Here is a 13,414-nt window from a genome sequence, read left to right on the forward strand (position 1 = left end):
ATAACCTTTTAAGAGGTTAGCACTTGCTCCCTTGCCCAATCTGTCCCTGAACTAGAGTATGATTCTGATTGCCAGTAACTTTCACAGACCTAAATGAAATTCACATGAACGGTTGCAACTGAGACTTTTGCTTCTGCAATGCACTAGCATACATGTTATTTAATGCAGTTCGGTTGTCAAAAAACTGAGAGAATTTTTAGTATGTTGACTAAATTTTTGAAATTTCTTTACATTTCATTAAACCCGGCAAACAGAAACATCTCCAAACGATAAAATAAATTTATTTCAATTGGGCACTGGGGAAAAAATGGTGTTATTCTAAAGCAGGACCTTCTTTATGATCCTAGCGGCTTCATGGTTGACTAAAATGGTTAGAAGTTACAAATGAGTAATCCAAGGCAAAATCTGTCCCTAAGCAAGAGAACCACCTTTTACCTCTAATAAAACAATGCAAATGGTTCTCTGATACTTCTCTACTTTATTAAGGTTAATCAACATGGTATTTATATATCTAAACATTTACTGTAAATTTTCAGTGATGTTTAGATTCTAAATTACCTTTCCATAATTAGGTTAAATTTAGGCACATTGGTTTGTATTTTATAGAAAACGTTTATCTTTAGGTCACAAATAGGAATGAGCTATAATTTGCAAATGTTACAAAGGTGATTCCAAATCTCAGCTAAATTCTTTCCAAAATTGCAACCACTCTTTCAGTCTTTCATAAAAATAGAGACCAAACATAATTGCTTAAACTTATCACTGTTGAGAGATTCTGGTAACTAAGAAATTCCTGAAAGAGTAATAAGCCGTGATTATTGGAAAGCTCAGAACACTGGCAAGGCTTAACTGCAAAGTACTTAACAGAAGGCCACAAATTTTGTTTTCCTAAGAGGAGCTAGGAACTACAGATGTCACTGAATAGTGCATTGAAATGGCATTGCCTAGGGTGAGTGTTGCACAGAAACTCCAGGTCACCTCTTCTTGATCTATTATTTTGGATAAGCTTCCACTATCATAGCATGGCCCTGTAAAGGAAAATAAAGTTCAATTAGAGCAATCAAATGCAATGAATCCAGCCAGTACAGAGGCAGCATAGAACAATGGGAAAAATATAGGCTTTGGAACTTAATCCTGGCTCTGCCATTCAAACACTGTGTGATCTTGGGAAAGTTATTAGCCATTCTGAACCTCAACTTCCTCTCTAAAATGGGGTTCACGGTGCCCACTTCAAAGTGTTTTTGTGAGCACTAGATAGCATACAATGTATGTATACACACACATACATGTATACACATGTGTATCAGAGTCTATCTAGAAGAGTCTGACTCCTAGTAGATGCTCCGTAAGTGGTTACTATTAAAATAAGCCAGAGGGGCTTTTTTAGCTGTATAAAAATAAACGCAATACAGTGAATCCAACAACAGCCTTCTCTCTCTCCTAGATAAGAAAACTGAGGCTTTGAGAGGTTAAGTTACTCATCCAAATCCACAAAGCTATTAAGTAACAGGGTCAGGACTTGAAACCAGATGATTCCAAAACCTGGTCTCTTCTTTACTACTCTATGCGGGTGAAGATGATGATTTGAGGTCCCACAAAGGTAAAAAGGCAGAAGATCCCTTTCCTAGTACTAGGCACAGTGCTACATCCAAGTTATCTCCCTAGTTGAAACCTAGTATAGAAATTAATGATTTCATGAGTCTAAATCCTATCTGATAATCATAGTCATTCTATCTTTTGGACTGCTATCGAACTAGTTAATAGCCTAACTAATCTCCCTGCTTCTAGATTCAATTCAATCCCCACAAATATTTATTAAACTATTATTTATAAGGCACCAAGCTGAACACTGTGTGGGTACAAAGTTTTGCTACACGGTCTGTATCCTCAATCTAACATACACTGTAGTTCAAAACAAACTGCTAAATACCTTGATACAGGCACAAGCAAACAAAAGAATATGGATGGGAAGGATTGACTGACTTGGGGTTGTCCTAGAAGGGCCCATAATAAGGTAGAATATTCCTTCTCCTGTTTTATTTCAACTGTGTTGTTTTCATGTTCCAAATCTTTTATATTGCACTAGATCAGTGGTTCTCAATGGCAGTGATTTTGCTCCCTCCCCTCCCCAGAGGACATTTAGCAATGTCTGGAGATATTTCTGGTTGTCCCAACTGTGTGTGTTGGCAGGGGGGCAGGGGGTGGTGGGGGGGAGTGAGGGGGGTGGTTTGCTACTGGTATCTAGTGGGTAGGGACCATGTTAAACACCCTACAACACACAGCACAGTCCCCTCACCCGCAACAAAGAATTATCTGGCCCAAAATGTTACTAGTGCCAGAGCTGAGAAACCCTGAGCCACAATGATGGATTCCTCCTTTGATCTAATCATGTTTGTAGCACGCATTTGGCTCTTGATGAAACAATGCCAAGTTTAATCTAGTTTCTAAGATGCATCATGTCCTTCTTCACTATACTGTAAACTTCTAGAGGTAAGTAATAATACTGGATATTATTCTTTGTTCATCCACAAAAGCACCTAGTATTGTGTTATTAATCCTCTATGTGCTAGATTAAAAAATTAGGGAACAAACACTCAAAACCAAAGGACATTAACCTATGTGGACTATGCACTGTGTACAATGCTATGCACTAGTTACCTCCCGCATTTAAATTTGGCATAGAAAGATAAGAGGGAGGGCTCCAGTCCTGATTTACCATGGTTTTCTGTAAATGAAGTTACAACAGATTAGAAAATACTTCTGATTGTGAAGTCTAAAATATTCCAACCTAAAAATAACTGATCCCTTGCTTCTTCAAAGTCTCTGAGAAAAAGCCATAAATAAAGGCTTTTAAATGTAAGATGTTTATACTTTTACATATCTTATTCATCTTGGTCGGCAACAGATAGTTTCTGTTATCTGGAGAAAAATCAAATCTGTTTCCATCAGGGTTGGGAAAAAAAAAAAGAAGGAAGTTTTGTAGGAAGTTTCGTCAGTAACACAAGTAAAGCAGATAGAAAAAAACTGTAGAAAACCATAATTTTCCTCAGCTAAAGAGCAATAGGTTATCCAGAGGCAAATTAATTCTCCATTAAGGTATAGTTCAGTTCTCAAGAAAGACTTGGAGAGATTTTATGGATAACGTCCCATGGTGACTACATAAATGGATAAAATTTTATTATTAAAGAAGAAAATATATCGAAGTGTGAATAATGATAGTGTCTGATGAGGGGATTATAAGTGATTGTAATTTTATTTTCTAAATACTTTTTGTATTTTCATAATTTCCATAAGGAGCATATATAACTTTTATAAACAAAAAACATAAACATTATTTTAGGGGAAAAAAATAACTTGGATTTAAATAGATTCTTCCTTTCAAAGTACTATCAGAATTAAAGTTGTACTCCCTCCCCACAAAAATGGGCTGCTTTTTTCTCAGTTGTCTGTCATCAGAAAAATCGCTCTAAGACTGTTTCAAATTAAGCTAAATCAAACATTCTTGGATGAATTTGCTTTGTTTCCAAGAAAATGACTTTCTGGAAGCTCCTATGAAGCTTCTGTGACATACCTGCCCTCCAGCTGCACAGGCGGCAACTAACCCATACTGGCCTCCTTCCTTCTGTAATCTGTTGGCAGTTGCCATGACCAACCGACAGCCAGTGGCTCCAAACGGGTGCCCCAGGGACAGTGATCCACCCCAGACGTTAAACTTCTCCAAAGGAGGCGATCCAACCTGGCTCCCACAAAAATAGACACAAATATAAAGATGAGTTTACTTAAGAATCAGACAAGGCTCGTAGTTAACAGGTAGTAATGGCAATAAAGGGAAGTAACTAACTTAAGCCAAATCACAAGTTATTTTACTGCAAAAGAAAGAGATTCTAAATCAATTCTGAAAGCCAAGGGCCCACTTATTTTTCATCTAACATCAGAATGGATGAACAAAGACAACCTAAAATTTTGCTTTTATTTTATTTTTTGTTTTTTAACATCTTTATTGGAGTATAATTGCTTTACAACGGTGTGTTAGTTTCTGCTTTATAACAAAGTGAATCAATTATACATATACATATGTTCCCATATCTCCTCTCTCGTGTCTCGCTCCTACCCTCCCTATCCCACCCCTCTAGGTGGTCACAAAGCACCGAGCTGATCTCCCTGTGCTATGCAGCTGTTTCCCACTAGCTATCTATTTTACATTTGGTAGTGTATATATGTCAATGCCACTTTCTCACTTCGTCCCAGCTTACCCTTTCCCCTCCCCGTGTCCTCAAGTCCAATCTCTACACCTGCATCTTTATTCCTGTCCTGCCCCTAGGTTCTTCAGAACCCTTTTTTTTCTTAGATTCCATATATATGTGTTAGCATACGGTATTTGTTTTTCTCTTTCTGACTTACTTCACTCTGTATGACAGACTCTAGGTCCATCCACCTCACTACAAATAACTCAATTTTGTTTCTTTTTATGGCTGAGTAATATTCCATTGTGTATATGTGCCACATCTTCTTTATCCTTGCTTTTATTTTTTTCTAAAGAATTTCCAGGAGGTATTTTTCAACTAGGAAATACATACATGTAATGAAACACAACATTCTTCAGAAGCAGCAGCAGCTTTCCTCTTCATATATTTTTTTTAAACCTCTTCATATTTTTATTAGCAGGTATTAAAGCTCCAAATATTAAAGTGCTTTGGAAATTCAAGCTGTTTTTTGGCTACACTGCACAGCATGCAGGATCTTAATTCCCCAACCAGGGATCGAACCCGTGCCCCCCTGCAGTGGAAGCAGAGTCTTAACCACTGGACCACCAGGGAAGTTCCTCGAGCATATTTTTAACCAGAAACTTACCTTGGCTTTTCTACCCATGTAGTTTTGTGCAAACCAGTCAGAATCCATGGCTTTCAAATTAGCCAAAATCTGACCCTAGAAAGGAAAATAACTCAATAAGGACCTTGTTAGTAATGTCCCTCAAGGCGTTCTTTGAGTTTGTCTAACTTTAAAGCTAAGCAAATCTTTAAATCAGTTTTCAGTGAATATTTCCCAAAGAAACAATCTGGTACTTTTGAAGGGCCTCAAAGTGACAGCTTCAAAAGGTATGTTTTTTAGCACTGTGTGTGTAGCCCTGGATTCCTCCCATCATGCCCTTCCCAGCAGTGTAAGTCAGTACTTCAAATATAAAGCTCCACTCTTGTTTTACTCATATTAAATGATTATAGTCCTTTGATATGTGTCTTTAAAGTGACTTACTGAGAAAGCTTCATGAAATTCAAAAGCATCAATATCATTCATTGTTAATCCTGCCTTTTCTAAAACTTTTGGAGTAGCATATGTTGGTCTGAAAAGAAAAAAATAAGTGATACAATATTAAAACTTTAATTTTTAACCTAAGAGCTCCTTCATATTCCCCAAACTGAGTTCTACATAATTATCAGAGTGTCTTCCACTCACTCACTGATTCTACTGTACAAATATTAAGTGTTGGTGATACAATATTAAACTGAACAGACATGGCCCCTGCCCTTTGCAGTTGATATTCTGGACTCAGAGAAATAGATAATAAGCAAGTAAACAATTAATGAGAAGGACAAATTAATAAAGTGAAGAGCTAGAAGAACACAGAGTTCAAAGGGCAGAGCATCAGAAGGGGCATGGCTAGTTAAAGGACATAATGGAGGCTAGTGAGGGTAGAGCCTCGTGAGGGAGGGAGAGGAGTCTAAACATTAGGAGGTTTTTATAAAAAGCTATTCTGAAGACTGTTGCAGAGTGTGTGGCAATATGAAAAAAATGCTTATGACATCTTAATGTAAAAGAAGAATACAAAATTGTATATATATTGTAATTATAAATAGAGAAGTATAGGAAAAAGTGGAAAAGACTCTAAAACTATAAAATGATAAAGCAACATAAAAGATTACTATTATTTAAAAAACCCAACTCACAAGCCAATTATGAACTCAGGGCTTAATGTACTTTAAAATCTATGTAAGAAACATTGGTAACCAAGTATTTTTCATTATAATCCTAGGATACACATGCTACCTACCCAAGTAAAAGCTGATCTTTCGGATCCTGAGACACGTACACGAAATCCCTAGGTAAGAGAAGAGAGGAGTCAGCTCTAGTACTAAAATAAAGAAACCAGAGGTAATTTATTTCAACACTTACTTTACCTCAAATATGCCTTCGGTTTATAACCCATGGCCAGAGCTTTTTCCTCTGCCAAAATCAGCACTGCAGATGCACCATCGGTCTGAAATGTTGACCGGAACAAAAATGTTAAATTCTGCAGCCTCTCTGGTGGTCTTTATTCAGCCACCTTCTATGCCCTGTTCCTAAATCTACCAACCAGTGACACTTATACAGTGCCTCTATATAACAAAACCTTGGCATTTTATCCATCGTTAGGTCACAATTCAAACACACACACCAACCCACTTTTGGAAGACGAGGGTACAAGAGCCTATTCAGAAAGTACCGTAATTATCAAAATGGATGAGGAGAATAGGTAACTCTAGAAATATGTGTTCATGATAAACTAAAAGTTTTTTGCTTTTAGTGCAGAATATGAGGAATTTTATGAATTAAAACAATCTCCAAAAAAAATCTATTTACTGATTTATTTTTACATTTTCTGGACTGTTTCCCAGCTGCTTCCTGCCTGTGGCTTCGAGGTGATTTTCTTCTATTTATAGACTATAACAATGGGAGAAGAAGAAATAGGTAGATAGCTGAGAACATAAGAACCATGGCCTTCCCTCTCTGGACCTACCCCACGTGCTTTCTTCCAACTGACAACTGAGAAGTTGGGGGACAAAGAAGTACCACTCACAAAAGCCCTTTACCATTGCTTCAAAAAAAGAGTTCAAAAAAAAAAAACAAAAAAACCCAAAATTCCAAAGGAAAGGAAACTACTCCCTAGAATTTGCAAAATCAAAACAATTTCTACCACATCAGACCATAGTTTTACAACTCAGTAACTGTGAAGAGGCTATGTAGCCACTACTGATAGGCGGGCATAAAGTCTGGAAACACAGGTGACTATACATAATGATATCACATCAATAACATATTCAATGTGCAGTTGTGCAAAATTGCAGTGAATGTGGTGCGTTAACAAAACCTCTGAAAATCCATGTATTTGTGATGCATTACCTCTGACGATTCGTGTTTCTGACTTTTGATGAATAAACCTGAACCTTTTGCACACCCCACGAGTAATCAAGGGGGCTCAGATCTGCCAGGAGTGTAACCCATACCATATGGCCCTATCATCCAACTTGGTTTTGGAAATAATCACCTAACCAGCCCTTCACCACTCAGGCTTTACAGAGCGGTACATCATCCTGTTGGAACCACTTCAGGCACCCTTGCCCGAGCTCAAGAGCAGGCATTAAATCATCATTTACCAAAGTCAAATATGTCAAACATTTGCCTATGTTTCTAGACTGTATACCTGGGTAGAGGAGTTACACTGTCAAAGAAACATTGACCAGATGAACTATATCCAGAAGACTACACCCAAGGTAGTAGGAGAAGGGAAACCACATCTCCCATGCAGAAGCAGAATCAGCAGGGACATTCAATTGAGGAGAAGAAAAAAACCCCAAGCAAGGACATGAAGCTACCTGCATATAAGTAAAATAACAACAACAGAAAATGAGGGTAGATTTATTCCACGATGCTTATAGGAAAGTAATTTGCGGGCCGGCATAAAACATAATTTTCTAACAATCAGAGGTAGGAGATGTATCTCGTCACTCTCTCTGCCTACTTTCCAAGTCTTATACGACTCCCTGTATTCATATCCTATGTTCCAACCAAGCTTTTCCCCAAAGAGGTCCTTGCTCTCGTAACTAACTCCTGATTTTGCATTTGCTGTTCCTTTTGCCTAGAATGCCATTTATACACTACCTGAATTGGCTTGTACTCTTCCTTCAAGATTCTCTGAGCAAGGGTCACCTCCTCTAAGAAGCCTCTTTGACTCACCCATCTATGTATCTTCCCCAAGAGTCTATGCTTATAGCCTTCACAGCACTTTCTCACTACATTACAATAAACTGTTCTTTTTATCTCCAGTGCCTAGCACAGGCAGTCAAAGTTTTTTGACTGCTGAAGTGCCTGAAGAGAACAGCTGTTTTGTAACAGAATGGTGACTGGGTCACGAGACTACTATGGCTTTAAAAACTGTAATTCTATTTTAATATTATCTTTGTAATGAGGAAGTGTATTTTTAAGTCTCTATTCATAATACACACAAATAACTCTATTTCAGGCTTTTCTATTGAGAGTACACAAATATAAAAGATCACTAGTAAACACATATAGCACACATAGTTACCAGAAAAGAAGAATTTGCAGCTGTCACTGTGCCATAGGGCTTGATGAATGCAGGTTTTAGTTTGGCCATTTGCTCCAAGGAGGAAGGACGAATGCCATTATCTTGAGTAACTGTATCTTTTCCTATAAAAATATGAAGTTTTTAACTCTAAGGCACAAGCTTTATATATCTTCTCCAGAGAAATACACTTTAAAAATTACAAGAACAAATAAAATGTAAACCACAGATATTCACTAAAAAGAAAGCCTTTTATAGTTATCAAGGTATTACCAAATTTGAAAATAAATTCTTAAGACTTTTGGGAAATAATCTAAATGATTTAACATTAGAAAGGAAACCCTATTTTCTTAAGATATTCATTCACATTTGGCTCTTCTATACAGAAGAGATATGAATGAAGAATTTTAAAAACAGGTATGCACATAAGAACTAAAACATATCTGCAAGATCTAAAGGAGACATAAAAATTTCTCTTTTTAGAAGTTTTACCAGGGACTTCCCTGGTGGTCAAGTGGTAAAGAATCCACCTTCTAATGCAGGGGACACGCATTCCAGCCCTGGTCAGGGAACTAAGATCCTACGTGCCTTGGGACAACGAAGCCTGAGTACCACAACTACTTAGCTCGCGCACCTCAACGAGAGAGCCTGTGTGCCGCAAACTACGGGGCCCACGCACTCTGGAACCTGCGCACCACAACTACAGAGCCCACACACCCTGGATCCCATGCACCACAACTAGAGAGAAAAAACCCGCACGCCACAACTAGAGATAAGCCTGCGCGCCGCAACGAGGAGCCCACATGCCTCAATAAAGATCCCGTGTGCTGCAACTAAGACCTGACACAGCCAAAAATGAATACATAAATAAATAATAAAATAAAATCTTAAAAAAAAATGTTTACCTACTGTTACAACAAGGATTGAAACTTGAGTCCATGTTTAAGAATAAAGGCTGAGTGTTTTGGAAAGAGAACCATCATATTTACTGGAAAGTCACTGGGGTCTTTGGAGTTTTAGAAGAAATCCAGAACTCCCTAACAAGTATCAAGAGCATTAAGAGATTCTCCCCTACAAAGTGAAGCAAACTGTTTTACCCGGTACTTTGAAGGGCACGACATCAGAAAGGAGTCCTTCATCCTGTGCCTTTTTGGCCAGGCTGTGTGAGCGCAATGCATACTCATCCTGTTCCAGCCGAGAAATAGCAAAGGCGGCAGCCAGTCGGTCTGCAGAGTGGCCCATGGTCTCATTGGTGGAGAACTCGGCCACTGCTGGAAGCTGGGAAACGAGATATTCAGGACCAGACACACTGTTATCAGGTGCTATACCACACCTAGGGTTATTTGGGAAAGTTAAAGTCTACTATCAATCAAGACCAAGACAAGGGAAGTTCCTTCTGAGCAGGGCATCTCTAAAAAGGGCTTACAAATTCAAATCTTCGAACCACTATTTTTTCTTTCTTTCCATCTTGACCAAATAATTAACCCTTCCCTGTAACTAACAGAATCTGCAACTGCTAGAGCATAACTGAACCGATGCTGTCTCCCCTAAGTCTAAATCTCTGCAATGGGATGCTTCGGCAACACAAGTCTTTATGTAAGCGTTCACAATTCTCACCTCGGGTGACAGGAAATTCAATCTGAATTTAGAGATTAAAGACAGTCGCTGACCCAGCGTCTTGGCCTTATTGAGATCCAGCATCATCTTCCTCATTTTCCTTGAGTGGCGAATAGGGACGTCAGACATTAACTCTACACCGCCTGCCACGACCACGTCACACTGGCCGGAAGCAATCAAGTTGACAGCTACAGGGCACAGGGCACAAGTACATGAGCATCTCTTGTATAGATAAACAGGTCATTGGTAATTTAAGCTGCTTTTCCTTTTTTTAAATTTAGGCTTCTTGATTTAAAAATTGTATGATAGTTACTAGCATTGTACAACATGTGTAATTAAGGTTTTTAACTCTTCAGAGGGATTAGGGTAAGTTTTTGAAATGACTAAAAATACATTCAACGCACTGGAGAAAAACAAGTTTCATTCAGGCTGTATGGACATCAACTTCCGGAAGTATCCACTGGACCAACTCTCAAACAAATCGTATTCTAAACCAGAACTTTTGGCATATTTTATATGCTCCCAGCTTTAGTTTCCATAATGACTTTTTTCCTATAAAGAGAATTTCAATTTCTACTAGAAGCTAGAGAAATTCTGGCTTTTAGATAGCAGACAGCCCCTTTCCCTCTTTATGGCCACTGGCAAGTATTGTGTCACTTTACCCAGAAGCGGTCCCATGCTGCGTGGAGTGGAGAATGCCCCCATCCCTGCCTCTGGCTTTATCCCCTGCCACCCCTTAGGTGGCAACCTGGACTTGATGTCACTAAGAGAGCACATGATGACCGTATCTTTCACGTTTCCTGTCTTTTCACAATAAGGGTTGATGCTACAAAATGTCCCACAGATTTGCTACGTTTTTTAGGAGAATTTCTAACTAATTATAAAAATGCCTAGATGTGGGGAAAAAGTAGAGGAGAAGAGTTGTATCACCTAAAGCAGTGACTTATCACTGTGACAATGGTAGAGGGAGGAAGGCCACAATCTTCGTGGGGGAGTATCATATTAGAATCACCTAACTAAAATCTAGCAGGTTATAAACTTCTCATGCCTCAAATCTGGAAATATCCCTCCAACAAACAATCCCTGAGATAGCCAGCCACACTACTGATGGAGAAACTACAAGAATGGTTGTGGTCCTCAGGTATGGAGGGCAGGAAAAAGGGTTGAGAACTACCGTCAAAAATCAAAAACTTTTGGGCTTCCCTGGTGGCACAGTGGTTGAGAGTCCGCCTGCCGACGCAGGGGACACGGGTTCGTGCCCCGGTCGGGGAAGATCCCACATGCCGCGGAGCGGCTGGGCCCGTGAGCCATGGCCGCTGAGCCTGCACGTCCAGAGCCTGTGCTCCACAACGGGAGAGGCCACAACAGTGAGAGGCCCGCGTACCGCAAAAAAAACAAAAATGAAAACAAAAACAAAAAATTTAAACATTACCTTATTTTTTGAAACACACAGATCATTTATTTCTGTTAAGAGTAGTTTTTAAAGATCATATAAAAGACAAAAAGAACCAACATGTACCTTCTGCGGTCAAAAAAACATACCTGTGGTCATGGCTTGGTTGGAAGAGATGCAAGCCATGGTGACAGTGTGAGCAGGAGTCCTGTCAGAGAAGCCAGCTCCAAGGGCAGCCTTCAGGAAACAGTGAATGAAAGCATCACTTAGGAAGGCAGTGCTACATGTAAATGGCGCTTTAAGCGATACTTCACTGTATGGTACATCAGGAAAGGATTTGAGGTCAATAATCCATAGAGTAATATTTAAAATAAAACTAAGCACATCACAGAAATGGTTTACTAATTTTTTGTCTAGCCATTAACTGACAAGCACTCTGCCAAGTTCCTTGTAGCCATTTTCTAGTGTGGTATACAAGCCTACAACAGTCTTGCAGTTCACCTAATTTCTTAGCAATGCTTTTCTCAGAGCTTTAAGGACATTAATATGTAATTTGATTTTAACTTGTTTAAATTTGCAAGTAAACCTAAAGTAAACCTGCTAGACACAATTGAGGGAATGATGACCTATATCATGGTGTGGGGCTCTCATGATCTATGTTCCTGCAGTTATAAGGCTTAGTAGTAAAGCAAAGTCATCAAACATGAAACTCATTTCTGAAGAACTGACTCATCATGAACAGATTCCCACACAGGTCCCTGCCTGCTTACACGCGTCTCTACTTTCACTGACTGCCTGATATTTCAGACAGCACACCGTGATCCAACGCAAAGAGGAACTGGAAAACACGCCAAACACGCAAGAGTTCAAGTTGATGAAAGAAATTTTGGAAAACTGCCTGAGCCTCAAGTGAACCTCTGATAAATAAGGAAGGGTTAGACCAGTTAACAACTGGAAATGAGAAAACTGGTCAGGATGATGACACAAGAGGTGCTTCAAAAGAGAGTAATTTGAGGGGCCTTGAGAAAAACTGAGGCCCTCCTTTAATCTAAAAATGGACATGAGGACATCTATTATTTTATTATACTATTTATTGAGTAAATTATGCTGCCAAAAAAACAATGAATGCCTGATTCCATTTTTGTTTATGTAAGTAACTAATGCATAGGTGCAAAAATAAAATACTTACTTTTATAATATTAAATTTTCACTTTAAAAACAAAGCTCTCAACAGCTCATCTCCCCCACCATCATTTACTATGAAATTCTGGTTCCTATTAAGAGAATTAATTTTTAGTGGCCTTTTTCTCAAACTATTTATCCTCAGAATACAAGATTTTCTATAATTTGGTAAGGTTAACATGTTTCCAAAGCTGAGATTAAAGGGTTCTGCTTCTTAACTGATTTTTGTCTTCATACTTATACTACCTATACTAGTTACTGCATTTACCACCATTCACCATAATCCATAGGGACAGAAATGTGTTACAGTAGTGTACATGCAACATGACCTTACTCTGGTCTTTCCAGTGAGGCCTGATACTAAGTGCCCAACACTCTGTTGAAAACTACCCACTGGCAAGTGCACCTCAGCCTCTCAATGTAAACCAACCCAGAAGGAAGAGAGAGGCAAGTCTCCAAGGGAAAGGGGAGGAGAGCTTCCCAGTAGGGCAAGTGTAAAGGGCACTGAGGTTGTAATGGCCTGATCCTCACGTGGTCCTTTCTAGCCTGTGTCACACCCTTGGCCCCAAATGACTCTCAAGATTGAAGGAACTTTAAATAGAAGTGGTTGATGGTGAACCTTGTCTACATGTTTCTATTTAAAGTCTGAATAGCTCTCAAGGCAAGCTTAGGCTCTAGATAGTACAATGAGGGGAAAGGAGGAAAATGCCTCTTAGTTAAGTTGGAGAGCAGGGAAGTATGCTGAGGCCTTTCAGTGAAGTCAGGTTCATGGGAACTCAGCAGCAGAAGCCTTTCAGGATTTCATTATTACACTATTAATACAGACAACAGGTGCTTAAAGTTTTCTAGCTGGTAGTCACAGTAGCCTTTAGGTTACAAAACAA

The 13,414-nt window shown here is 39.0% G+C and overlaps 1 protein-coding gene across 2 annotated transcripts in view; it reads right to left on the bottom strand.

The window, feature by feature from the left end:
* Positions 1–263: 263 nt before the first annotated feature.
* The window catches only part of HADHB (hydroxyacyl-CoA dehydrogenase trifunctional multienzyme complex subunit beta), a 36,273-nt gene continuing 23,122 nt past the window's right edge, over positions 264–13,414 (bottom strand). The window contains exons 7-16 of one of the 2 annotated variants that reach the window (XM_030858200.3): positions 11,498–11,585; positions 9,956–10,143; positions 9,436–9,616; positions 8,342–8,463; positions 6,174–6,253; positions 6,047–6,094; positions 5,251–5,338; positions 4,852–4,926; positions 3,572–3,736; positions 264–1,028 (exon numbers count right to left, since the gene is read on the bottom strand). In XM_030858200.3, the coding sequence (XP_030714060.2) occupies positions 993–1,028; positions 3,572–3,736; positions 4,852–4,926; positions 5,251–5,338; positions 6,047–6,094; positions 6,174–6,253; positions 8,342–8,463; positions 9,436–9,616; positions 9,956–10,143; positions 11,498–11,585 (1,071 nt within the window). In that variant the 3' untranslated portion in view covers positions 264–992. Of the gene's footprint in view, positions 1,029–2,240; positions 3,737–4,851; positions 4,927–5,250; positions 5,339–6,046; positions 6,095–6,173; positions 6,254–8,341; positions 8,464–9,435; positions 9,617–9,955; positions 10,144–11,497; positions 11,586–13,414 lie in introns of those variants that run through there. The other variant, XM_030858199.3, reaches the window with a different exon arrangement.

The sequence above is a fragment of the Globicephala melas genome, chromosome 12 (genome assembly GCF_963455315.2).
Source record: "Globicephala melas chromosome 12, mGloMel1.2, whole genome shotgun sequence".
Taxonomy (NCBI): Eukaryota; Metazoa; Chordata; class Mammalia; order Artiodactyla; family Delphinidae; genus Globicephala; species Globicephala melas.